Source organism: Melanerpes formicivorus, unplaced genomic scaffold (assembly GCF_026170545.1).
Source record: "Melanerpes formicivorus ecotype bairdi unplaced genomic scaffold, bMelFor1.0.p_v2 SCAF_80, whole genome shotgun sequence".
Lineage (NCBI taxonomy): Eukaryota > Metazoa > Chordata > Aves > Piciformes > Picidae > Melanerpes > Melanerpes formicivorus.
In genome coordinates this window covers 2,797,846-2,823,372 of record NW_027142432.1, presented here as the reverse complement: position 1 = coordinate 2,823,372, position 25,527 = coordinate 2,797,846, and the positions used below count along the sequence as shown (strand labels likewise).

Here is a 25,527-nt window from a genome sequence, read left to right as displayed (position 1 = left end):
CAAGCCTGAACACATTGTACACAGGAATCAAGATACAGAGAGATACAAATACAGCAAACCCAATCTTCAGCACTGTCCTTTACAATCTGCTTCAAAAGTATGCTACATCTTTGGGTTTTTTTTTCTTCTAAGATGGTCAAAAATCATAGAAGTGATTGAAGCCTCCCTCCACCTCCTCCCCATCCTGGAACCTGTTGGTGTCAGTTGTGTACTCAGGGGTGCCTCCAGCAGTGAACCCTCTCATCTACAGCCTGAGGAACCAGGAGCTCAAGGCTGCCCTGAACAAAATGATCACTGGATGCTTTCAGAAGCAATAAACTCTTCTGCAGAGCAGTTCTGATGTCACTCAGTGCAGGCCCAGCCTGGCTTCTGTACTTTGTGGTGGTGGTGTTTAAAGTCAGCAAGGTTCTCCTGGATCCATAAGGGTAGAGCTGGCCAGACTCCATCTCCACAGATAAGGAAAATACTTGCAGGTAAACAGCAAGAGTGAAAAGGCTCCTTTGTTGGCTCAGGGATGACATCCTGAATATTCATGGTTCTGCCCAGTGTAAAATTGAACATAACATAATCATTTTTACTCATCCTAATAATACTGATCTCTTGATGCTTGGTTTTTGCTAAGGAAAGGCACTGAGTCCTATTGATACTAACTTTGGCCTAAGGTTGTTTGTTGTTCTTTCAAGTTTCTCCTAGCTAAAACTTCCAGAACTCTTATATCCTCCATAAATTTTGTTAAATCACATTTGAAACCACATAGAAAAGGAAAATTTGAGAGCATAACATGCTTTAACCATTCTTTCTTGTGACATGATACCTAAATCCCCCCCTCTTTTTTGTTTTATATAACATAAAATGAAAATGTCTTTTGTGCTATAATTAATTTTGATCTTCCCTTTAACTATTTAAAGTTATGCCAAACTGGTGAGTTACCATATAAATCCATGTGAACATACTCTCTAATCACACAACAAAGAAGCAATCATGATATTCAGCCTTAATTCAGATGGTTTTTTTGGTAGATTCTTCTGATTGATGCTTTTGATCTCAGATTATCATGACAGTCATTGTGATTGGTGTTAGGTAGCTCTGCTGATCTTCAGCTTCATGGGAAATGCTTTTTGTCCTGTCCTCTTGATTCTTGTGCTGTTGTTTGTTGAGGTGATTGCAGTACTGTGTTGCAAAATTGATGTTTCCAGGTGTTGACTTGGGTTAGCTCTTTCTTGCTGGTATCACTAAAGCCTCAGTTATAAAATATGCAAACTATGCATCACTCTTTTGTTTGTTTTTTTTTAAATATATATGTAATCCTTATCTGAAAACTCTTATGAATACAAAGTAAGACCAAACAAACATTATATAGTATACCTATATGAAACTCTTAAGTTATGCTAATATCAAAAATCCCTAATGAACCTAAAGAACTGTGTTAAAATTAAATTATCAAATCAATGTCCAAAAAAGGAAACCACAAAGATGTTACATGAACTAAAAAATGCTTTTTAAAATGAAAACCTATTTACTACAACCCTTAACTATGTTACAGAGAGCTCTCTTGAAATGCCATGGCACACAGTTGTAGAATGACTTATTCTACTTAAACTTATAGATGATCATTGTTAATTATATTTTATTACCACGTCTATTATAATTACTAATTATAATAGTATGCAATAATTACTACATACTTATCATATTTATTATTACTTATTATTTGATATACCTTATTCAATTATTTGATATACCTTATTATAATATATACATTGATATACCTTATTATAATTACCAAATACTTATCATTATTAAATACTTATGTCTTACTTTAATTACTAAATACTTATCATTACTAAATACTTATACCTTACTTTACTTACTAAATACTTAATACTTATAAATGCTAAATACTTACTATTCATTATGCTTACTGGTAAAGCTTAACTACTAAAAACGTCAAAATAACAAATGTCTAAAACATATTGCAATCAGAAATAATGAAATTAGCACTGTTGCTTTAAATCAGAACACAACTTTGGTAGACTAGAGAGGTTATGAGAAAGAGAAGGGGGAGGAACGGAGAGGGGGGGAGGGCTGGCTAGCAAAGCCACCATATGTACAGAGACAGTATCACAGTATCACAGTATCACAGTATCACTTAGGTTGGAAAGGACCTCAAGGATCATCGAGTCCAACCTATCAACACAGACCCCATGCCTAGACCATGGCACCAAGTGCCACGTCCAATTTCCCCTTGAACGCCTCCAGGGTCGATGACTCAACCACCTCCCTGGGCAACCTGTTCCAATGACGAATGACTCGCTCGGTGAAGAACTTCCTCCTCACCTTGAGTCTAAACCTCCCCTGGCGCAGCTTGAGACTGTGTCCTCTTGTTCTGGTGCTGGTTGCCTGGGAGAAGAGGCCAACCCCTTCCTGGCTACAAGCACCCTTCAGGTAGTTGTAGAGGGCAATGAGGTCACCCCTGAGCCTCCTCTTCTCCATGCTAGGGAAAGAAGGCAAGGGAAAGAAGGGGGGGGGGGGGGGGACAGCTGGACAGCTCAACAAAGCCATTGCAGCCATAGAAGGGGGGGAGATGGGGGGGAAGTGGGTGTCACCACCAATTCACAGCAGCTGCCTTTTTTTTACAGCTTCCAGTCAAAGTGAAGCTTTCCTCGAAGGCAGGGAGACTTCAGTGGATGGTGATAGCAGCAATTTGAGCTTAATTGTTGGTTTGTCCCCTGCTGAGGCACCTTTTATTCTCTTTCTGTGGCCGTTTCTGAGACTCAAGATAGGTAGATGAAAAGTCAGTGCCTTCTCACTGCTGCACTCAGATAGTCCCAAAACTCAATTCTGATATTTTAACTTTTAACTTAGAACATCCCTTCTGTCCACAATCAAAACACATTGGAGAACTTTAGACTCAGCGGCAGCAGGGGGTTCTAGCAGCAGGGGGGATAGTGGGCTGCTGTTGCTGTTAGGTGCTAGTGTCTGCAGCTCCAGGGGTGCAGGTGGGTTTAGCGGCCATGGTGGTGGAGGGGGAGGATGTAGATGTCAAAGAAGAGTTTTGTCCTGGTGGAATGGCATTGATTACTATTGTGGGGGCTTTACAATGGTCTGCTAATTGGTCTAAGGAATTTTTAATTAGTCTCCATGTTGCAAAGGAAGACATAGCAATTTTGTTTACTTTTGTTGCCGCTCTGAACAAAGCCTTCTCTCCCTGCTCCTGTGTCTTTTCATCGTATGTTGTTGCTCTTTTCTTCAAGATATGAGTAATGACTCCCAGTATCGAGTTCTCTTCTTTTGTTATTTGATTACCCATTACATTCTCATCAATAGGAGGCACCAACCCCCAGTTTCTCTGGTAGCTCACCTCTGTCCTGCAGAGCTTCTTCTTTACTAGGGCACCAACCTAGGGGAGCATCTCCCCTTATTTTAGGCATATATCGTTACCTGGTGTGCCACGCCTTATATTCTTTGTTATCTGATGTATCTTGCCTTATCTTAGACATATATCAAGCCTATCATCTCTGGCATATCAGGGATTGTCACTGGCATAAAAGCAAATAGATTAATCTCACAGAGACTAAGCTAATAGCTACCATTAATGACGAGCATGAGCATCTCCACAGTCCCTAAAAGCGAAATTTCTTCTTGAGGGTGCAAGTGGGAGTTGTAATGAATAGGTGCTCCAGGTGCACAGTCGGGGTCACCATGTGTAATAGTACAGCTGTTTTAATCACCCAGAGCAAAGCTTTCAGGATAGGATTTAAGCAGGTGAAGACGTTTATGATGTTCCACAGCAAGGTTCTCTGGTCTATCAGAAGGCACAGGTGTCACACCTCAACTGGTCATTCTCTACTGGCATGCCTGTCATTAAGGCAGACAATAGGTCAAAACAACAAAGCAATATTTTAACACATCCCACCAAATGCTGCCCAGCTTCTCTCAGAGTCAAAGACAAAACATAGCTCTCTCTAATTCGAGCAAAGGCAAATCTTCCCTATAGTCTTCTCAAGCTACCCAAAAACAATCCTCTTCCCACAACCAACCCTTTTTTCCCTCTGCACTTCTTTTTTCTTGGGCACCAATCCATTTTTCCTATGTGTTTGTTACTCTCGGGCATCAACCATCTCTTTTTCCTGCAAGTCTTTTTCCTCAGGCACCAACCCTTTTATTCTCTGCTCTTGTTTTCTTTCAGCACCAACATATTTTTCTCTGTGCTTCTTTATTCTCAGACACCAACCATTTTTTCCTCTGTGCTTCTTTTTCCTCAAGCACCAACCATTTTGCTCTCTGCTCTTGCTATCTTTCAAGCACCAACACATTTTTCTGTGTACTTCTTTTTTCTTTGGCACCAACCATTTTTCCCTCTGCTCTTCTTTTCTTTCAGGCACCAACCCTTTTATTCTCTGCGTTCTCTTTTTCTCGTTCACCAACCCTTTTATTCTCTGTGCTTCTATTCTCTTGGGCACCAACCGTTTTGTTCTCTGTGCTTCTTTTTTCTCACACACCAAACATTTTTTCCTCTACTATTTTTTTTCTCAGGCAGCAACTCTTTTTCCTCTGTGCTTCCTTTTCCTCTGGCACCAACCCCTTTATTCCCTGCACTTCTTGTTTCTCAGGCACCCATTGTTTCTATTCTTTCTGTATCTTTTTGCTCAGCCACCAACCCTTTTTCCCTCTGTGTTTCTTTTTTCTGGGCACCTACCCTTTTATTCCCTGAACTTCTTTTTTCTCAGGCACCAAACCTTTTTTCTCTATGCTTCTTTTTCTTGGGCACCAGCCCTTCTTTCCTCTGGCCTTCTTTTTCCTCAGGCACCAACACTTTTTTCTCTGATCTTGGTTTTTTTAGGGAACCACCCTGGTTTTACTCTGTGATTCTTTTCTTCTGGGTACCAACCTTTATTTTCTGTGCTGCTTTGTTCTCAGGCACCAACCCTTTGTTCCTCTGATCTTCTTTTTGCTCCAGCACCAACCTTTTTTCCCTCTGCACTTCTTTTCCCTTGGGCACCAGCCTTTTCTCCTCTGTGCTTCTTTTTTCTTGGCCACCAATCATTTTTATCTCTATGCTTCTTTTCTCTAGGACACCAACCCTTTTTTCCCTACACCTTTTTGCCTCCAGCACCAACACTTATTTCCTCAGCACTTCTTTTCTCTCAGGTGCCAACCTTTTTCTTCTCTGCACTTCTTTTTTCTTGGGCACAGACCCTTTTCTACTCTGCTCCTCTTTTCTCTTGGGCACCAACACTTTTTTTTCTCTGAGCTTCTTTTTCCTTTGTGCACCAACCATTTTTTTCTCTGTACTTCTTTCTTCTCAGGCAGCAACACTTTTTTCTCTGCCCTTCTTTTTTCTTGGGCACCAAACCTTTTGTCTTCTGCCCTTCTTTTCCCTCAGGCACCAACAGTTTCTTCCTCTGTACTTCTGTTTCCTCAGGCACCAACCCTGTTTTCCTCTGCACTTCTCACTCGGGCACCAACCCTTTGTTTCTCTTCACTTTTTATCTCTTGGGCACAAACACATTTTTTCTCCACACTTCTTTTTCCTTGGGCACCAACACTTTTATTTCCTGTGCTTCTTATTTCTTTGGCACCAAAAATTTTGTTCTCTGCCCTTGGTTTCTTTCAGGTACCATCACATTTTTCTCTGCACTTCTTTTCTCTCAGGCACCAACCCTATTTTCCCCTGCGCTTCTTTTCTCTCAGCCACCAGCTCTTTTTTTCTCTGAGCTTCTTATTTGTCAGGCACAAACTATTTTATTCTCTGCTCCTTTTTTCCTCGGGCACCAATCATTTTTTTCCTCTGTACTTCTTTTTTCTCATGCAGCAATGCTTTTTTTCTCTGCACTTCTTTTTTCTTGGACACCAAGTCTTTTTTTCCCTGCACTTCTCTTTTCTTGGACACTGACCCTATAATTCTCTGCACTTCTTTTTTTGTGGACACCAACCCTTTTTTCCTCTAGGCTTCTTTTTTATCAGGCACTAACCCTTTTTCCCTGTGCTGCTTTTTCCTGGGCACCAACCCTTTTTATCTCTGAGAGTCTTATTTTTGTGCACAGACCCTTTTTTACTTTGTGTTTCTTATTTCTTGGGCACAAACAATTTTATTCTCTGCTCTCGTTTTCTTTCAGCACCAACACATTTTTCTCTGTACTTCTTTTTCTTGGGCACCAACACTTTTTTTCTCTGCACATCTTATTTCTTGGACACCAACAATTTTATTCTCTGCCCTTTTTCCTCAGGCACTCACAGTTTTATTCCCTGCAATTCTCTTTTCTCAGTCACCAACCCTTTTATTCTCTGCACTTCTTTCTTCTCGGGCACCGAACATTTATTTTCTTCATCTCTTTTTTCTCAGGCATCAACCTTTTTTTCTCTTCACTTTCTATCTCTTGGGCACCAAGACATTTTTCTTCTGCTCTTTTTTTTCTCAGGCACCAACCCATTTATTCCCTGTGCTTACTTTTTCTTGGGCACCAACCCTGTTATTCTGTGCACTTCTTTCTTCTCTGCTCCCCTTTTCTCTCAGGCACCAGCCCTTTTATTCTCTGGGCTTTATTCTTGGGCACCAAAGATTTTTTTTTCTAGTGCTTCCTGCACTTCTTTATTCTCAGGCACCAACCCTTTTTTCCTCTGCCCTTCTTTTTGCTCAGGCACCAACCCTTTTATTCCCTGCACTTCTTTTTTCTCAGACACCAACCCCTTTGTTCTGTCCACTTAGAATAGAATAGAATAGAATAGAATAGAATAGAATAGAATAGAATAGAATAGAATAGAATAGAATAGAATAGAATAGAATAGAATAAACCAGGTTGGAAGAGACCTTCAAGATCATCACATCCAACCCATCATCCAACACCATCTAATCAACTAAGCCATGGCACCAAGCAACCTATCAAGTCTCCTCCTAAACACCCCCAATGATGGCAACTCCACCACCTCCCCAGGCAGCACATTCCAATGGGCAATCACTCTCTCCATGCAGAACTTCTTCCTAATATCCAGTCTAAAGCTCCCCTGGTGCAGCTTGAGACTGTGTTCTCTTGTTCTGGTGCTGGTTACCTGAGAGAAGAGACCAACCTCCTCCTGTTTACAACCTCCCTTCAGGTAGTTGTAGAGAGCAATAAGGTCTCCCCTGAGCCTCCTCTTCTCCAGGCTAAGCAAAATCAGAACTCCCAGCCTCTCCTCATAGGACCTGTACTCCAAACCCCTCCCCAGCTTTGTTGCCCTTCTCTGGACACCTTCCAGCAAGTCAACATTCTTCCTAAACTGAGGGGCCCAGGACTGGACACAGTACTCAAGGTGTAGCCTAACCAGTGCAGTGAACATGGGCAGAATGACCTCCCTGCTCCTGCTGGCCACACTCTTCCTGATAAAGTCCAGGATGCCATTGGCCTTCTTGGCTGCCTGGGTGCACTGCTGGCTCATGTTCAGCCTACTATCAACCAGTACCACCAAGGATGCTTTCTGCCTGGCTGCTCTCCAGCCACTCTGACCACAGCCTGTAGCACTGCATGGGGTTGTTGTGGCCAATGAGCAGCACCTGGCACTTAGAGGGCCTCGGCCTCCAAACAGATGGAGGGGAGAGACAAATTGATTTGTTGGACCGCACAGAACCAATGGCCTGGCAAGTTGAACCCATGAGAGGATAAAGCTTTAGTAGATACAGGTGCCCAGAGTGCTCTGACACCACCGAACCACGAGGGGTGGAACCCATCTGTGTTTCTGGTGTGACAGGAGGATCCCCACACCTGGATGTGTTGGAAGCTGAGTACTGGGATGCAAGCCACAGTTCGCTTTCACTTGGAGGCATGGAAGGAGTCACTGGACTCAGATTGCTCCAGAGGTGGAAACACAGCCCCAGCATTTGCAGCATTTGGACTGGGCATGGACTGATCCAGACTGTGCTGGAACAGAGTGGAGCTGCAGAGCACCTGCAGTGAGCAGCCCTCTGGGTACTGCAAAGTGACCTCCTGTGGAGTGAGAATGGACAGTGCCTGAGGTGTGCTGCTGATTGCTGCTGGGCATGGTGCAGATGGCACAGAATGAGGGCTTGGGAACATCAAAGGTTAAGCTGAAAGTTTGCTGCCATTACTCCACACCATCCTGCCTCATGCCACCTTCACAGGGACAGTGCTGGCTGGAGCAAAGTACTACAGGGCTTGAAGTTCAGATGGCAACATGAGAGGCTTCCTGTTCTGGTTGCTGCTGTTGGGTTCTGGCTCTCAGGTGCTGGCTCTTTGCTGAGAGGGAAGGCTGTAGGGGTTTGACTCCTGGCTGCTGCTGCTGACTGCTGTGCTTCTTTCTGCAAACAGCCTCAGGTCAGTGTGCACTATGTGATCTCATCTGGATTCAGCTCTGTTGATGTTGTCTCAAGTCCTTATCTCAACCCAGAGTGTTTTTTGATTTGGGGGTGTGTGTTATTTTTCCCTCACTTCTGTTTTGGGGGGGAGAAGCAGATTAACCTCTTCTCAGCTCTTCAACTTGTTCCAGCCCCAGAGTGGAAAGCCAACAGAAGCTTTCTGAGTTCTTCCAAAGATCTCCATCAGCTTCCTCCTACACCCTCCAAAGATCCCAAAAGTCAGTCCCAGGACCATCCAAATCCCAAACACCTAAGATCACCTGAAAGCCCCTGAAGAATGCCTCTGAGATGCCCTTCAAGACTCCTCTGAGAAACTCATTTTCCCCTCCCTGAACTGGGCACACAGCTCCACCCCATCCCTTGGGAGCAAATTCCCCCAAAATTTGGGCATTGTGGCAGGGATATCTGAAATAAAAGCAAAGAGACAGGATTTGGGTAACTTTTGGGTTTTATTGAGACAATTGGTCAATGGACAGAGGATTTCTTACCCCAGGGAGACACAAAGCACTGGGGAAGAACCAGACAGACCCTGGCAAAGCCCTGCCCAGCTCCACTGGGAGCTCCAGATGTGCCAACTCAGCACTGTAATTGTTCTCATTAGCAATAATTGGTGTTCAGAAGGGCAGGAGGTGTTTGTTGATGCTGGTATCCCCAGTCCCTGAGAAATGCAAAGGAAAAAGGGATGATTTTGGTGCTGGAAAGGCCCTCTCAGAAGGATCATGATTACCCAACAGATTCTAGGTGGATTTATGCCTCCCCTCCAGCGCAGGCTGCTCTCTGGTGTGGATGTAGCGGTGCTTGTTGAGAGAGCCCTTCTGGGTGAAACGCTTACAGCAATCAGCACAAGTGAAAGGCTTCTCACCACTGTGGGTGCGGCGGTGAGTAATGAGGGTGCCCCGCCGGCTGAAACTCTCGCCACAATCAGCACAAGTGTAGGGCTTCTCACCAGTGTGGGTGCGGCGATGAGCAATGAAATTGTGCCTGTGGCTGAAGCGCTTGCCACAGTCAGCACAGGTGAAAGGCTTCTCGCCGGTGTGGGTGCGGTGGTGCGCAATGAGAGTGCTCCTATGTCTGAAGGTCTGGCCACACTCAGCACAGCTGAAAGACTTCTCGCCAGTGTGCACACCACGGTGCTCTGTGAGATCTCCCTTCTTGGTGAACCTCTTGCCGCAGTCGGCACAGCTGTACGGCTTCTCACCGCTGTGGATAAGTTGGTGCTGGATTAATGCAGTACTCGTGGTAAAGCTCTTGCTGCACTCAGCACAGGGGAACAGATGCTCTCCAGTGTGGATGCGGCAATGGATGGTGAGAGTGGAGCTGTGTTTGAAGCTCTTGCCGCAGTCCCTGCAGCTGAAGGCCTTCTCTCTGGTGTGGCTGAGGTGGTGTTGCTTAAGAGTAAAGATATGCCTGAACCGCTTCCCACAGCTGTCACAAAAGAAGGGCTTCTCTCCAGTGTGGGTGCGGCGGTGCTGGATGAGATTACCGCGCTGGGTGAAGCTCTGTCCGCAGTCAGCACAGGTGAATGGTTTCTCTCCAGTGTGGGTGCGGCGGTGCTGGATGAGCTCAGAGTTCCAGCGGAACCTCTTGCCACAGTCACCACAAATGAAGGGCCGGGAGCCAGGTAGTGGGCAGTGGTGCTTCACTAGCTCTGAGCCACCTGGGAAGCTCTGCCCACACTCAGGGCACTGATTCAGCTCTTTGGGTGACACTGAGGGACCTGCTCTGGCTTCATCCTCCTCCATACATTCCTCCTCATCCTGGTCACCCTCATCACCATCATTATCCTCCTCTTCATAGTTGTCATTCTCAGCATCATCCTCCATCTTCTCCTCTTTTTCCTTCTCATTCTCCTCTCCCTTGGGACTGCACATTGGTTTCTCCAACTTGATCTCTGGGTGCTGCTTCTCCTCCCAGCTCTTGTCTGGGTCCTTCTGTGAGGCCATACTGTGGCAGGAAGGGGTCACAGTTGAGCAATAAGGAAGATGGAAGCACCTGAGCCCAGGACCTCAAACCCTCAGATCCTGCCTGGGTCATGACACTCCCTGACTCCCAACACCCAGCTGGAGGAGAGAATGCAGAGGGGACCTCAAACCTTCAGTTTCTGCCACAGTGTGGGCAGAGACCTCTAATACCTGTGCTGAGACCCCAGGTTCCTGTGATCAGTGCCCTGAGGTACCCTGGGATTTACAAGTGGTCTTGTCCCACTCTCCTCAAGCCTGGAGGCATTGGCAGGGTGGTTCCTGGCCCAGGCCCTGTCCTTTGATCTCCACTGGCTCAGACAATGGAGGCAGCAGCACTGAACAAGGAAGACCAAACCACCTCTTCACATCTTCATTGATGATCTGGATGAGGGGTTCGAGTCAGTCATGAGCAAGTTTGCAGATGACACCAAGTTAGGAGCAGATGTTGGTCAGTTAGAGGATAGAAAGGCTCTGCAGAGGGACTGAACAATGAAAGACCAAACCACCATCAACCTTCTCCCACCACCCTCCATGTCCCAACCCCAAACATCACCTCCTGCCATACAAATGGTCCCCAACAAGCCTGGGCAGTTCCCAAACACCAACACCTGATGAGTCTCAGAGCCCCTAGAGGGATGTAATGTGGCGGGCAGGAGGAGGTGGAAGAGGCAGGAAGGTGCCCTGGGACTCTGGATTTCTGGGGGCTGGGGTCCTGCTGTTGCCCCACTCTGGATTTCTTACCTGTTGGGCTGCTCCAAGGGGCAGTTCTGCAAACTCTGCTCTTCCACAGCACACAGGGGCAGGGATGATGGAGAGAGAGGGACACAACTCCTGCCACAGAGAAGCAAAGGGCTCAGAGGGGAGCACTGACCTGGAAGGGATGGCTCAGCACTGCCCAGGACCAGGCAGCACAGCTCAGCCTTCCTGGGGGCAGCTCCCAAGCCCAGCAGCACAGCCACAGCACACAGCCAGGGCTGATCAAGATGGGAGGCCTCAGCAAGTACAGACTCAGCTCCTTGCCCAGCACACAGCCCCCAGCACACAGCTGCAGGCCAGCACCACAACACAGCTGCCTCCACACAGCCTCTCTCAGGCCTTGCCTAAAGCTTCCTCCCACTGTCTGCCCAGGCCTCTGCTGCCTGCAGCTGCATTTGACAGCAGATCTTGCTCTGGTCCCAGCTCTCCTCCCAGGTCCTGCCCCCACACCACACACTCTGTGCTCAGCTCTGCCCTGCACACACATCTCTGCTGCCCACTCCCCAACAGAAGATCACAGCAGCCCTCAGGACACACACAAAGGGAGATTCATGATCTCTGCAGATGTAGCAAAGGGGGAAGGGACTTGGGCATCTTCTTGCTAAACCTCTTCAGCCCTCACTGGGATGCTGGAGGAGTCTCTGGCTCCTGCCCAAACCTCACACCTCCAGCACCCTTCACACACCTGCAGCCCAAAGAAACTCAGTGAAAAGGGTTTGGCTTCCTTCTCTCCCTGACCATTTCTCTCAGCTTGCTCTTTGTAGTTCTCCTGGAGCTGCCACTCCACATCCCCAAGAGAAAATGAGGTTGGATGTGAGGGCACAGCGCCCATGGGCTGCTGTTCATCTCCCAGCTGACACAGGCAGAGCTGCAGCACAATTCACTCCTTTCACCTCCTCAAATGCTGCCACATTCTGCCATTCCCTGCACACATATTAGCCACCTGGGGTTTGGATCCTCTCTCCTTCTTGGGGGCACAAGGCCTAATTCCTGCCTGGCCACTCCCAGGCCCTTCCCTCATTCCTAGCCCATCCATGTCCCTGCTGCCTTGGCTGTCCCATGGCCCTGTGTCCCCCACCTCCACTGCCACTGCCGCTGGAAGGGTGGAGTGGGAAATGCTGTGGCTAAGGAAGCCGTAGGGGCCAACAGAAAACCGTGGATGAGAGCACGGAGGAGAATTCCTGTGCTGGGTGGAAGGCACTGGGATGTCTTACACCAGAGAGTAGAGACCTCCAGAAGGGACAGCAGAGTCCACAGCTACACCACAAAGTGTCATCTAGCTTAGTTCATTCTCACAAGGCCTGCACCCACTCTTTACAAAGGAACAGCACAGGATCTCCAACCTCCTTTGCCCTTCCTCTCTGCTCCCAGGAACAGCTTCTGGGATCTCTCTCTGCAGAGGAGCTTTGAGGCCTTGGCAGTGCTGCCAACTGCGGCCTGCAGCAGCCTGGCTCACCTGGGAGCTGCCTACCAGAATCTGTAACTGCAGCTCTTGGGGGGCAGAGAGGCATGGGGGAGGGGGAAGGCATTTGGGGCCTGGGGTTCTGGGCTGCTTTGGTGGAGCTCTGGAGGAAGCTTTGGCCTAGGGAGGTTGCTTGGCTCCCGTGGCCCAGGCGCACTATGGATTGTTGTGGATTGGATGCTTTGCACTGTAGGATGCAGCTCTGAACAGCACAGCCATGGAAACTGCCCAATTCTATCCAACCCTCTGGCCACAGCTTGGCATCAACTCCTTTCACAAGGCTCAAAAATAGCCTCTCTGCCTTCTGAAACCTAAGGCAATACCCTGCAGAACAAGTTGGAGGAGCTCAAGGGGACAAGCTGCAGAGGGGGCCCAGGGCAACCTCCTGAGCTTCAACAAGAGCAAGGGCAGGGTCCTGCCCCTGGCCTGGCACAATCCTCACAATCAGGACAGGCTGGGGGAGGAGGGGATAGGAAGCAGCCCTGCAGAAAAGCACTGGGGGGTGCTGCTGGACAAGAAGCTGGACAAGAACAGACAGGGGGAGCCTGCAGACCAGAAGGCCAAGGGCAGCCTGGGCTGCACCAAAAGCAGCAGGGCCACAGATGGACAGAGGCCATCCTGGCACTTGGCTCTGCTGAGATTTCACCTGCAGCACTGCAGCCAGCTCTGGAGCCCTCAGCAAAGGAAGGACATGGACCTGATGGAGAAGGCCCAGAGGAGGGACACAAAAATGATCAGGGGCTTGGAGCAGCTCTGCTACCAGGACAGGCTGAGGGAGCTGGGGGTGATCAGCCTGGAGAGGAGAAGACTCTGTGGAGACCTAGGAGTGACCTTCTGGTACCTCAAGGGAACTACAAGAAGGCTGCAGAGGGACTCTTTGAAGCCATTGCCTCTGGTCCTGTCCCTGCAGGCTTTGCAAACTAGAGCAGAGCAGATTGAGATTGGAGGTGAGGAACAAGTTCTGCACCAGGAGGCTGCTGGAACACTGCAACAGGTTGCCCAGGGAGGGGCTTGAGGTCCTTGTAGTGAAGGATGCTTATGATCAGGATTGTGCCCCAAACATTTGGGTAGGATATATTTCTGTATGTGTTAACCCTCCTTTGTCCCCCCTCCTTTCTGGAGGCAGCAGGGGGAATCCTGGCGCCACTGAGTCCAGGTAAACAGCCTACCTGGGCGTGGTCTCACCCCTGCAGTACTAGAGGCAGGCTATATGTTTGTTTCCCCGAGTATAGCATATACTCAGGCCATATTTGGTAGCTGGTAGTTCATTGGTTAATGTTTGCGTTGGCAACGGATGCTTATTGGGCCAGTATTCACTGGGGCAAATGGTAAACAGGGGTCGTTTGGCAAATGAGCCCCCCCACCTCGGTGTTGGAGCCTGTGTGTGCGTGCGTGCCAGCCAGTGCTTCGGGAGGCCTCGTGGTCCTTTTGCCACCGTCACCCAGCTGTGTGCGGTGCCGTGGACAGCACTCCATGGGATCAACCGCTGCGTGATCCATCGTAGGAGAAAACCTGGTAGACTGTGTGAACCAGCGCTGCTGACCTGCCACTGCCCCCCCTCTGAGCGAGGAATTTTGTATCCTGGGAGAGAACAGCAGAGCCACGCGGTGCGGCCACGCGGCCAGCGCCATTTCCTGCCTCCTTATTACGGCACATCCGTGCCACGTTGTCTGGATTATAAACATTACTGAGGAAAGACTCCACGAAGTTCTCAGCTTGTGAGTAAGCCAAGCCCTTTGTAGAGCTTCGTTTAGGATAGCGTTTATATTGCTCCGGGTGGAGGGTTGCCGGTCACTGACCAACCCCTCCCCCGCCACTCTCTGACTCAGTTTAGATTCTAAGTTCTGTGAATCATTTTGGTTTAAATGCCCATACATAACATTCTGTAAAGATAGTTCCACTAACCGAATATTGATACCTGTGAAGGGCGATTGTAAATACCCCCTTACAGAGTTTGTATATATATAAATAAACTTATATTTTTCGTTGATGGATCTGCCGTGCATTTCTGAGGGCATATCCACGACAGTCCTAGCCCTGCAGATGTTCAAGGTGAGGCTGGACAGGGCTCTGGGCAACCTGAGCTAGTGCAGGATGTCGCTGCTGACTGCAGAGGGGCTTCAACTGCAGCACCTTTGCAGCTCCCTGACAACCCAAACCACTCTAGGATTCTAGGAGTCTAAGTGCAGCCTCCAGGGAGAGCAGGAAAAAGATGAGGCAGAGGAGGACAAGGAAGAGGACAAGGAGGAGGAGAACCAAAATCCCTTCCAAATTCCTCCAAACCTCTGCCAAATTCCTGGAAAGCTCTTCCAGCTCTGCAGAGTTCATTCTGAAGAGAGCTGAGGGAGTTGCTAGGCTCAGGGATGTCTTGCACACTCGGCACAAATGCTCCAGAAGCTTTCCAAGTGCCCTCAAAACCAGCAGCACAGCTCTGCTGCCACACAATGCCACGCTGCAAGGGACCCCAAGGCTCAGCTGCTCCAACCTTGCCAGCTGACATTGGACTGGAAAGGAGCTGTCCCAGCCCCCTGCCAAGCTGAGCCTTCCAACTCTGCCCTGCAGGGGAATCCACCACTGCCCTGGGGAGATGATTCCAATGGCTGACTGGCAGGGAAAAGCTTTTGCCTCTGCAGGGCACTGTGCCACTTCAGCTCAACTCTTGCAGCAGCTCTTTGAGATCTGCCTTTGGAGCACCACAAACTCTGCAGCACTGCAGTGCAAAGCAGCTCAGCTTCAACTTCCAACTGCCTGAACTCTCACATTTTAAATTCAAGGCAGGGGCCAAGCTCACACCCAGCCCTTAAGCTCAAGAACCAGCAACTAAGGTCAGAGTCAGCTCCCAAGCACAAGAATCCAGATCAGAAATGCAAAACCAGCCCCCAGGCTCAGAGCCAGCTCCTAAGTTCACATCCAGGCCCCAAGCTCAAGAACTAGCAGCTAAGATCAGAACCACTTCCCAAGCTCACAGCCAGCCCCTGAGCTCAAGAACCAGCAATTAAGGTCAGAACACTTCCCAAGCTGTGAGCCACCTCCAGAGCTCACACCCAGGCCCCAAACTCACAAGCCACCAAACCAAACCAAACCAAACCAGGTTGGAAGAGACCTTCAAGATCATCACGTCCAACCCATCAACCAATCCAACCCACCCAAACAACTAACCCATGGCACCAAGTACCCCATCAAGTCTCCAAATAAGGTCAGAACCACAATAATAACCACAATAATAAGCAAATAAGGTCAGAACCACATTATAAGCTCAAGAGCCAGCCCCCAAGCTCAAAAGCCAGCCACTAAGGTCCAGAACCTAGATCAAAAGTGCAGACTCAGCTCCCAAGCCAGCAACTAAGGTCAGAATCACTTACCAAGCTGAAGAACCATCCCCTGACCTCAGAGACAGGCCCTGAGGTCAAGAACCACACCCCAAGCCCAGAGCCAGCAACTAAGCTCAAAACCCCTTTCCAAGCTCACACCCAGACCCCAAGCTCAAGAGCCAGAAAATAAAATCAGAACCACTTCCCAAGCTCCAGAACCAGCAGCTAAGGTCAGAACCACTTCCTAAGCTCACACCCAGACCCCACGCTCAAGAAACAGCTCCCAAGCCAGCAAGTAAGGTCAGAACCATTTTCCAACCTCAGGAACCAGCCCCCAAGCTCCACTACCAGCAACAAAGGTCAGAGCCAAGCTCCAGAGCCAGCCCCCACAAGCTCAAGAGCCAGACAGAAAGGTCAGAACCACTTTGCAAGCTCAGAGCCAGTCCCTAAGCTCACACCCAGACCCCAAGCTCAAGAGCCAGAAAGTAAAATCAGCACCACTTCCCAAGCTCAAGAACCAGCAACTAAGGCCAGAACCAAGCTCCAGAGCCAGCAACCAAGGTCAGAGCCACTTTACAAGCTCAGGAACCAGGCCCTGACCTCAGAGACAGGCCCTGAGGTCAGGAACCACACCCCAAGCCCAGAGCCAGCAACTAAGGTCAAAACCCCTTTCCAAGCTCACACCCAGACCCAAAGCTGGAGAGCCAGAAAATAAAATCAGAACCACTTCCCAAGCTCAAGAACCAGCAGCTAAGGTCAGAACACTTCCAAGCTCAGAGCCAGCCCCCAAGCTCAGAACCACTTCCCAAGCTCACAGCCAGCCCCCAATTTCAAGAGCCAGCAACTAAGGTCAGAACCACTTCCCAAGCTCACACCCAGACCCCAAGCTCAAGAAACAGCTCCCAAGCCAGCAACTAAGGTCAGAACCCTTTCCAACCTCAGGAACCAGCTCCCAGGTTCCAGTACCAGCAACAAAGGTCAGAGCCAAGCTCCAGAGCCAGCCCCCACAAGCTCAAGAGCCAGACAGTAAGGTCAGAACCACTTTCCAAGCTCAGAGCCAGCCCCTAAGCTCACAGCCAGCCCCCAAGCTCAAGAACCAGTCCCTGACCTCAGAGACAGGCCCTGAGATCAAGAACCACACCCCAAGCCCAAAGCCAGCAACTAAGGTCAAAACCCCTTTCCAAGCTCACAACCAGACCCCAAGCTCAAGAGCCAGAAAGTAAAATCAGCACCACTTCCCAAGCTCAAGAGCCAGCAACTAAGGTCAGAACACTTGCCAAGCTCACAGCCAGGCCCCAACTTCAAGAACCAGCCCCCAAGCTCCAGAACCAGCAACTAACATCAGAACCACTTCCTAAGCTCACACCCAGACCCCAATCACAGTATCACAGTAGAACTTAGGTTGGAAAGGACCTCGAGGATCATCGAGTCCAACCTATCAACACAGACCCATGACTAGACCATGGCACCAAGTGCCACGTCCAATCTCCCCTTGAACGTCTCCAGGGACGGTAACTCAACCACCTCCCTGGGCAGCCCGTTCCAATGATGAATGACTCGCTCGGTGAAGAACTTCCTCCTCACCTCGAGTCTAAACCTCCCCTGGCACAGCTTGAGACTGTGTCCCCTTGATCTGGTGCTGCTTGCCTGGGAGAAGAGGCCAACCCCTTCCCGGCCACAACCACCCCTCAGGTAGTTGTAAAGGGCAATGAGGTCACCCCTGAGCCTCTTCTTCTCCAGGCTAAACAATCCCAGCTCCCTCAGCCTCTCCTCATAGGGCTGTGTTCAAGGCCTCTCCCCAGCCTTGTTGCCCTTCACTGGACATGTTCAAGTGTTTCGATGTCCTTCTTAAACTGAGGGGCCCAGAACTGGACACAGGACACAAGGTGTGGCCTAACCAAAGCAGAGTACAGGGGCACAATGACTTCCCTGCTCCTGCTGGCCACACTATTCCTAATGCAGGCCAGGATGCCATTGGCCCTCTTGGCCACCTGGGCACACTGCTGGCTCATATTCAGGTGGCTGTCGATCAGCACCCCCAGGTCCCTCTCTGTTTGGGAGCTCTCCAGCCACTCCGACCCCAGCCTGTAGCTCTGCATGGGATTGCCGTAGCCAAAGTGCAGCACTCGGCACTTGGACTTGTTGAATGCCATCCCATTGGAATCTGCCCATCTGTCCAGTCTGTCGAGGTCCCTCTGCAAAAGGGGACTCTGCAAGCTCAAGAAACAGCTCCCAAGCCAGCAAGTAAGGTCAGAACCACTTTCCAACCTCAGGAACCAGCCCCCAAGCTCCAGTACCAACAACAAAGGTCAGAACCAAGCTCCAGAGCCAGCCCCCACAAGCTCAAGAGCCAGACAGAAAGGTCAGAACCACTTCCCAAGCTCAAGAACCAACCCCTGACCTCAGAGACAGGCCCTGAGGTCAGGAACCACACCCGAAGCCCAGAGCCAGCAACTAAGGTCAGAACCCCTTTCCAAGCTCACACCCAGATACCAAGCTGAAGAGCCAGAAAATAACATCAGAACCACTTCCCAAGCCCACTCCCAGGCCCCCAGGCTCAGAGCCAGTGTCACAACTTTGCTTATTTCAAGTTCCCTTCATTGCACTTCTGCTAAGTGTCCAAATTGAAGCATTCAGAGAATGCTTTGGACTGGAAGGGACCCCAAAGAGCAGACAGCTCCAACCCCCTGCCATGCCCACAGACACCTTCCACCACACCAGGCTGCTCAAGCCCTCATCCAACCTCACCCTCAGCACCTCCAGGGAAGGGGCAGCCAGCACCTCCCTGGCCAACCTGCTCCAGGCTCTCACCACCCCCACTCCAAACTATTGCCTCCCAAGCTCCACTCCAAATCTGCCCTCCTCAACCTTCAATCCAGTCCCCCTCAGCCCATCACTCCCAGCCCCTCACCAAAGTCCCTCCACCGCTCTCCTGCAGCCCCCAGCAGCTACCACAAGGCTGCTCCAACCTCTCCCCACAGCCTTATCCTCTCCACCCTCCACAGACACAACTCTCACAGCCAACCCCCACAGGGGAGCTGCCACAGCCCTCCCACCACCCCCATTACCTCCAACACACCCCCTCCAACAGCTCAACCTCCTGCCCCTCTTGGGGGCACCACAGCTGCACACAGCACTCCAGCTGGCAGCACACAATGCTGCCAGCACAAAAACCATTGCAGCAAAAGCCTCAACCTGTGCTCAGCTGCCAAACCAAAGGGACCTCAACTTGGCCACAAGAGGAAGGACCAAACTCAGCCAAGACACTGATCCAACACCCAAGGCTGCACAAAACAACCAGCAACAGCTTCCAGCAACAGCAGACCTGCAGCTGGGCTGCAAAGCTCTGCAGAAGAAAACCACTCCAGAAGGGCTCCAGGGCCCCAGGGATTGCAAAGCCCAGGCTCTCACTCTCCTCCTGCACAAGGAAAGCTTCACTTGCCCACAAGAAGCCAAACACTTCCCCACACCAAGCCATCCACACCACTTGACTTTCAACCTCCTTCAAGCCCTTGCCTGGCAGCACCACTTCCTCAGCCCACAGCTCCAGCAACACCACAAGGCCTTGAAGGCTCTCCTGCACTCCACACCTCTCAGCCACACCCACACCCCTTGGCCACCCACAACCCAACAAGCTTCCTGCTCACCACTTCTCTTCCCAAGCCTCACCTCCCTTTGGCCCTCTCAGCACACCACCAACTGACCCCAGAAGGCTCCAGCTGACAGCACTGCTTGCAAGAATCCCAGGCACTTCCAAGGGCAGACTAGGAGCCCAGAGGCAAAACCCAAACCTTTCCCCTCTCCACAGGACTCTCTCCCATTTCCCATTCTTCCCAGCACCTCCAGCACCTAAGATGCATTTGCTCTGGGGCAGCTTCCTCACACAGCCACACAATTGCCTGGCCTGCAAAAGACCTCTCTCAGCACTGAGGCCAACTGCCAGCCCCAACACCACCAGGGACACCAAACCATGGCCCCATGGCCACACCTTGCTGCAACACCTCCAGCCATGGCCACTCCACTGCCTCCCTGGGCAGCCTCTGCCAGGCCCTGACCACTCTGGCACCAAACTCATTCCTCCTCCTCTCCAACCTAAGCCTCCCCTGCCACAATTTCAGGCCACTTCCTCTCCTACCACCTGAGACAAGGCACAAGAGCCCAACCCCCAGCTCACTGCAGCCTCCTTGCAGGCAGCTCCAGAGGCCAAGAGGTCTCCCCTCAGCCTCCTCTTCTCCACACTAAACACCCACAGCTCCCTCACCTGCTCCTCTCAGCCCTGCTCTCCAGACCCTTCCCCACCTTTCTTGCCCTTCTCTGCACCTGCTCCAGACCCTCAAAGTCCGTGGAGTCAGGGGCCAAAACTCACCCCAGCATTCCAGGGGTGGCCTCCCCAGGGCCCAGGACAGGAGGACAATCCCTGCCCTGGCCCTGCTGGACACAGCACTGCTGAGACTTGCAGAGCACTGCAATTGCTTTGCTCACTTGCAGCAATCATTTCCTTCCCTTCCCAGCTCATTGCACAGCAAACAGCAGCAAGGGAATTGCTTTGTCTTCTGCTGAAGCTCCTCCAAGGAAGCTGCAGGACTTCTCACCACCAAAACCATCAACAACAGGCTGCCCCCAGCCCAAGCCAAACCTTTCAGTCCAAGTCAATGCACTTCCTCAGCCACAAGCAGACACTCAACAGCTCAGCCTCATTTGGTTGCCTGCCAGCAAGCATTTCCCCAGAGGCAGAGCAGCTGCAGCACAGCAGTCTGCTTCTGACCATGCTTCCTGCCAGCACAGCTGACAAAAGCTCTGCACAGCTCTCAGCCTGCAGCCACACAGCAAAAGCTCCTCCTGCCCTGAGCCTTCCTGTGCTCAGGAGGCCTGCAGAGAAACTGAGAACCACTCTGCAACCCTCCAGGGAAAATTTGTGCCTCAAGAGATTGCAGAGCACAGAGGCCTTGGAGGGGTGCTCTGGGCAGGGGGGCTGTGGGTTTGGGGTGATTCTGACACCTCCTTAACCTCTCTGCCCAGCTCTGCAGAAGGCCCAGCACCAGGGGCAGGCATTGTGCTTCCAGCCCAAGGGCTGAGGCAGGAGCACCCCTGGCTGCTGGCCCAGCACAGCCAGATGCAGGCACTGGCAGTCTGGTGGGGGATAAAGCCCTGAACCCCCCAAACAGCCTCCCCCAACTACCTGTGCGACCCCAGGCAGCCCATGCTGCACCCTGCCACAAGCAGGAGGAGCCCAAAATGCCCCCAGGGAAACCAAAATAGCAGACTGAGAGCTAAAATGCCTCCCTGGCACCCTCAGTTACCTCCCTGCACCCCAAAGCTATCCCAAAGGAACCAACAAGGGTCCCCAACACCCAGGCAGCAGGAAAGGACTCCCCCACCCCCAAGGGACCCAGCACTGGGGGGTGTGGGGGGGGTGTAGAGGGATTCTGGGGGGCTGGGCCCATGGCAGTGCCATTTGGGACCCTGCCTGACCTGGGGGCAAAGAAGACTTGGGGGGCAGCAACATTTGGGGACCCTCCTGTTCTTCCCTCCCCACTCCAGCTGGGCACTCCTCCAGTGCCACCCAAGCTGGGGACCCCATTGCCCTGGGGGTACCCCCCCCCACCTCCTGGCCTCCTCTCACCAGTAGCCTTTCTCTCCAAATGGGGGCTCCTGCCCAGGAGGCCACCCCAGCCCCAAGCCCTGGGCTCACAGACCAGGCCAGGCCAGGCTCTGAGGTGCTCTATGGCCAAGTCAAGCTGAGTCCAGCACCAAGCCACTGCTGGACCCCCCTGGACTCTTCCTTGGACACCCCCAGCAAGGGCAGCACTCAAGGAGATGTCCTGCAGCTTGTGCAGGGATGAGAGCAGCTGAGGAGAGAGGGGAGAAGGCAAAGAGAGGGCAGAGAATGACCAGCAGAGAGCTCAGCACCACCCCAGGCTCCCATCCAGGCTGCCAAGGTGCTGCTGGGCACCCACCGGGCTTGGCTGGGGGCAGGGCACCACTGCCAGCTGCAAGTAGCCAAAGGGGCAAGCTGGGCACACTGGGCACAGAGGCTTAGCTTCCTGAGGGCAGGGACAAAAGGCAGAGCCCAGCTGGGGGACACAGAGAGGCCTGCAGAGAGCTGGACACAGCCCTGTGCCCGAGGGCAGGCAGAGGCACCCCTGGCACAAGGGCACAGCAGAGCCCCACAGGAAGGGGCTGGGGGGCACAGAGGCCTTGGATGCCACCACCCCCCAGCACAGCCAAACCGCCCCACAGCTGACACCAGCCCCAGGCGCTCCCAAGCTCAGGCTCAGCACAGCACCCACGCCTGACACCCCCACGGCACCCAGCACACAGCCTGCCCACAGCTCCCCCCCCGCGCCTGGCCCTCAGCCCAGCCGCTGCCCTTCAGCACAGCAGCCGCCCGGCACCTGCCAGCACAAAGCCTCCAAACCCCCAGGGCTCCCCCACACACCCCCACAGCAGCCTCTGCTGCAAGCCACACCCCACGCTCACCACCACCTCTCCTGCACACAGCAGCCCCCACAGCGCCGCTGCCACCTCAGCTCTGCTGCCAGCCCAGCCCCCAGCACAGGGACACAGGGACACAGGGCCAGGGACAGCCCCTGCAGCCCACCAATGGCTCCGCCTGCAACACAGCAGCAGCCAAAGGGGGCCTGCAGCTGCCCCCACCAGGGGGAGGCAGCAGCACAGCACCACAACGAACCCCCAAACACACCCACCCCGACCCAGACCCACACACAGCTCCCCACAACCGCACCCACCCCCCTCGCACCACCCCACCACTCCCCACTCCAAGCCTCACCACCCCGACCCACACCACACCCACACACAGCCTCCCCCACCACCACCAACTCCTACCCCCAAACCCACACAGCCCCACGGGCTCCTCACCAGCCCCTCACACGCCCCTCTCCCACCCCAAGCCCCCACCCAACCTCACACACGCCCCCACAACTCCACAGCCCCCAACAACCACCCCCCACAGCCCCACCCACACCAGCCCCACACCTCACCGAGCCCTCCTCAAGCCCAGCTCCAGGACACAGCCCTCAGCCCCACCGCAGCCCAATGCCAACCCCACCAGCCGCTCCCCCAAGCCCCAAGGGATCCCCACCCCAGCAGCCCCCAATCTGCCCCGCGCCTGCCCACACCTACCCCACAGCCCAGGCCAAAGGGGCGCACAGCAGCAGGAAGAGGAAGGACCAAGAGCTCGGAGCAGAGGCAGCTGCCGACTGCCGTCCCCTGCAGCCTCCTGGCAGCCTGGGCGAGCAGAGAGCGATGCAATGGAGGCCCTGAACCGCCCACGTTGCAGCCCAGCCCAGGCGGGGGCTGGGGCCGCAGGGGAAGCCCCGCCCACGGCCGGGCAGCCGCAGCCAATCACAGACGCCGGATTACCCCAACCACGCCTCCAAGTCCCAGCGGGGAGCTGCGGCCCTGGCTCCGCGCGGGGCATGCCGGGAGGTGCAGCTCTCAGCCAGGGCGGCGCCGTCTGGGCTGAGCTGCGCTGCGGGGGCAGGGCTGGGGCACAGCAGCTCCGCAACAGCTCTGACCCAGCAGCTGCGCACAGCTCCCAGGAGCTTTGGCTCAGCTCGGAAAGCTTGCGCAGAGGTTTCCAGGAGCTCTGCAGAGCTTCGGAGAAGTTTTTTCGCTGAGGATTCTCTGCAGGGTTGGGAACCCAAAACCTCCTCCCAGCCTCTCCCAAACTCTTGCAGAGAGATTTCGATGCCTCCCGAGGGGGCTTGGGGCAGCTCCGGGGGATCTGAACGGCTCGGGAAGAGTTTTTCTGTCGCCTTCCAGAGTTTCCAGCAGGTGCTGAGGACTTTTCCGGCAGTTTTCAGCCTGTTGCAGCATTTCTGCAGGATGTTGAAGACTGCAAGAAGCCAGAGCCTGGCTGAGAGCTCTGCAGAATCAGTTTGCAGGAGCTTGGCAGCCATGGGGATGAGGTTCTGCAATTGGTTTGGGTTCGTTTTGGCACTTTTAATCATTTCCCGAAGCTCTGTGGATTATTTCCAGCCCCTTTTCCTTCCTTTTGAAGCTATTTTCCTCATTTTGGGCTGATTTTAATGGGTTTTGGGGAGACTTTGCTTAGCCTCAGGCATTTTGAATGACTTCTGAGGATAGTTTGAGTATTTTAATCCTTTTTTTCATGATTACTGAAGACATTTTGATCATTTTCAGGCCTTTTTAATGATTTTTTTGGGAGATATTTAGACCATTTTTAGGTTTTTCTAATGATTTTTGAGGTATTGTCATTATCCCCAGGCCCTTTCAATGATTTTTGAAGTATCTTTGCTCATTCCAGGCCCTTTTAGTGAGTTTTGAAGACATTTTGATTATTTTTGTCCATATTTGATGTTTTTCTACAAGATTTTGATCCTTTTCAGGCCCTTTGAATGATTTTCAGAGAGATTTGGATCATTTTTAAGCCATTTTTTACAAAGCATTTTGAGTGCCCAAGAAAACCTCCTTAAAATCCTCAAGTCTTCAAACAGAGCTATTAAAGCATCTTTAGGGAGGTTTAGGAGGTTCTAATAGTTTGGAAAGTGTTAAAATCTTCTCCAAGTGCTGAAACAGGAATCCAGAGGCACAAAGCTGTCAGCTCCCTTGAGCTGCAGCTATAGAATTTGGGGGGGTTTGAGATGTGAAGCATCAGGACTGTGGAACCTGCTGCTCCTGGCAGAGTTGATCCAATCAGAGAAGAGTTTGGGTTGGGAAAACCCCAAATTCAGCTGGCAGCTGTGGGCAGGAGGAACATTGCCCTGCTTGAAGCAGAGCCTTTGAACTGCAGCTGAGGGTTCAGAGCTGCCTTAGGAGGAGACTTGAGCCCTGGGGATGTATCCCAGTGGGAGTTGTGTTCTCAGCCCCTGAGTGCTGCTGGTTTGCCACAGGGTTTCACAGACAGACTCCCTAAGGTTGGAAAAGACCTCCAAGCTCATCAAGTCCAACCTTCTACCCACATCTCCATGACCACCAGACCATGTCCCAGAGTGCCACCTCTACTCATGTCTTGAATACACCCAGGGACAGTGACTCTCCCACCCCCCTGGGCAGCCTGCTCCAATGCCTGAGCACTCTTGAAGCAAAGAAATTTTTCCTCCTCTCCAACCTAAATCTCCCCTGGTACAATTTCAGGGCATTTCCTCTTGTCCTGTCATTGGTTACTTGGGAGAAGAGGCCAATATTGGCCTCACTCTGATCTCCTTTCAGGTCCATGTAGAGATCAAGGAGGTCTCCTCTCATCCTTCTCTTCTTCACAATAAGCAATCCCAGCTCCCTCAGCCTCTCCTCACCAGACCTGCTCTCCAATCTCCTCACCAGCTTTGCTGCCCTTCTCTCTCCCTGCTCCAGCACCTCAGTGACTTTCTCATACTGTGATGCCCAAAGCCAAACACAGCACTTGAGATGCAGTCTCCCCAGTGCTGGGGCCAGAGAGACAATCACTTCCTGCTGGTCACAGCCCTTCTGATCCAGGCCAGGATGGTGGAGGTCTTCCTAACCACCTGGGTACACCCTGGCTCATGCTCAGCTGGCTGTCTACCAACACCCCCAGGCCCTTTTCTGCTGGGCAGTTTCCAGCCACGCTGCCCCAAGCCTGCAGCCTTCACGGGGTGGTTGTGATGCTAGCACAAGAGCCAGTGCTTGGCCTTATGAAACCTTCTGGAACTGACCTGAGCCCAGCAGCCCAACCTCTCCAGACCT

General features: G+C 51.8%; 1 protein-coding gene across 1 annotated transcript in view; it reads right to left on the bottom strand.

Annotated features, from left to right (window-relative positions):
- Window positions 1-25,527, bottom strand: part of LOC137454448 (zinc finger protein 585A-like) — a 301,011-nt gene that overhangs the window by 109,238 nt on the left and 166,246 nt on the right. Inside the window, exon 5 of the mRNA XM_068164487.1 lies at window positions 9,132-9,912. Coding sequence (XP_068020588.1) covers window positions 9,132-9,912 — 781 coding nt within the window. The remainder of the gene's footprint in view (window positions 1-9,131; window positions 9,913-25,527) is intronic.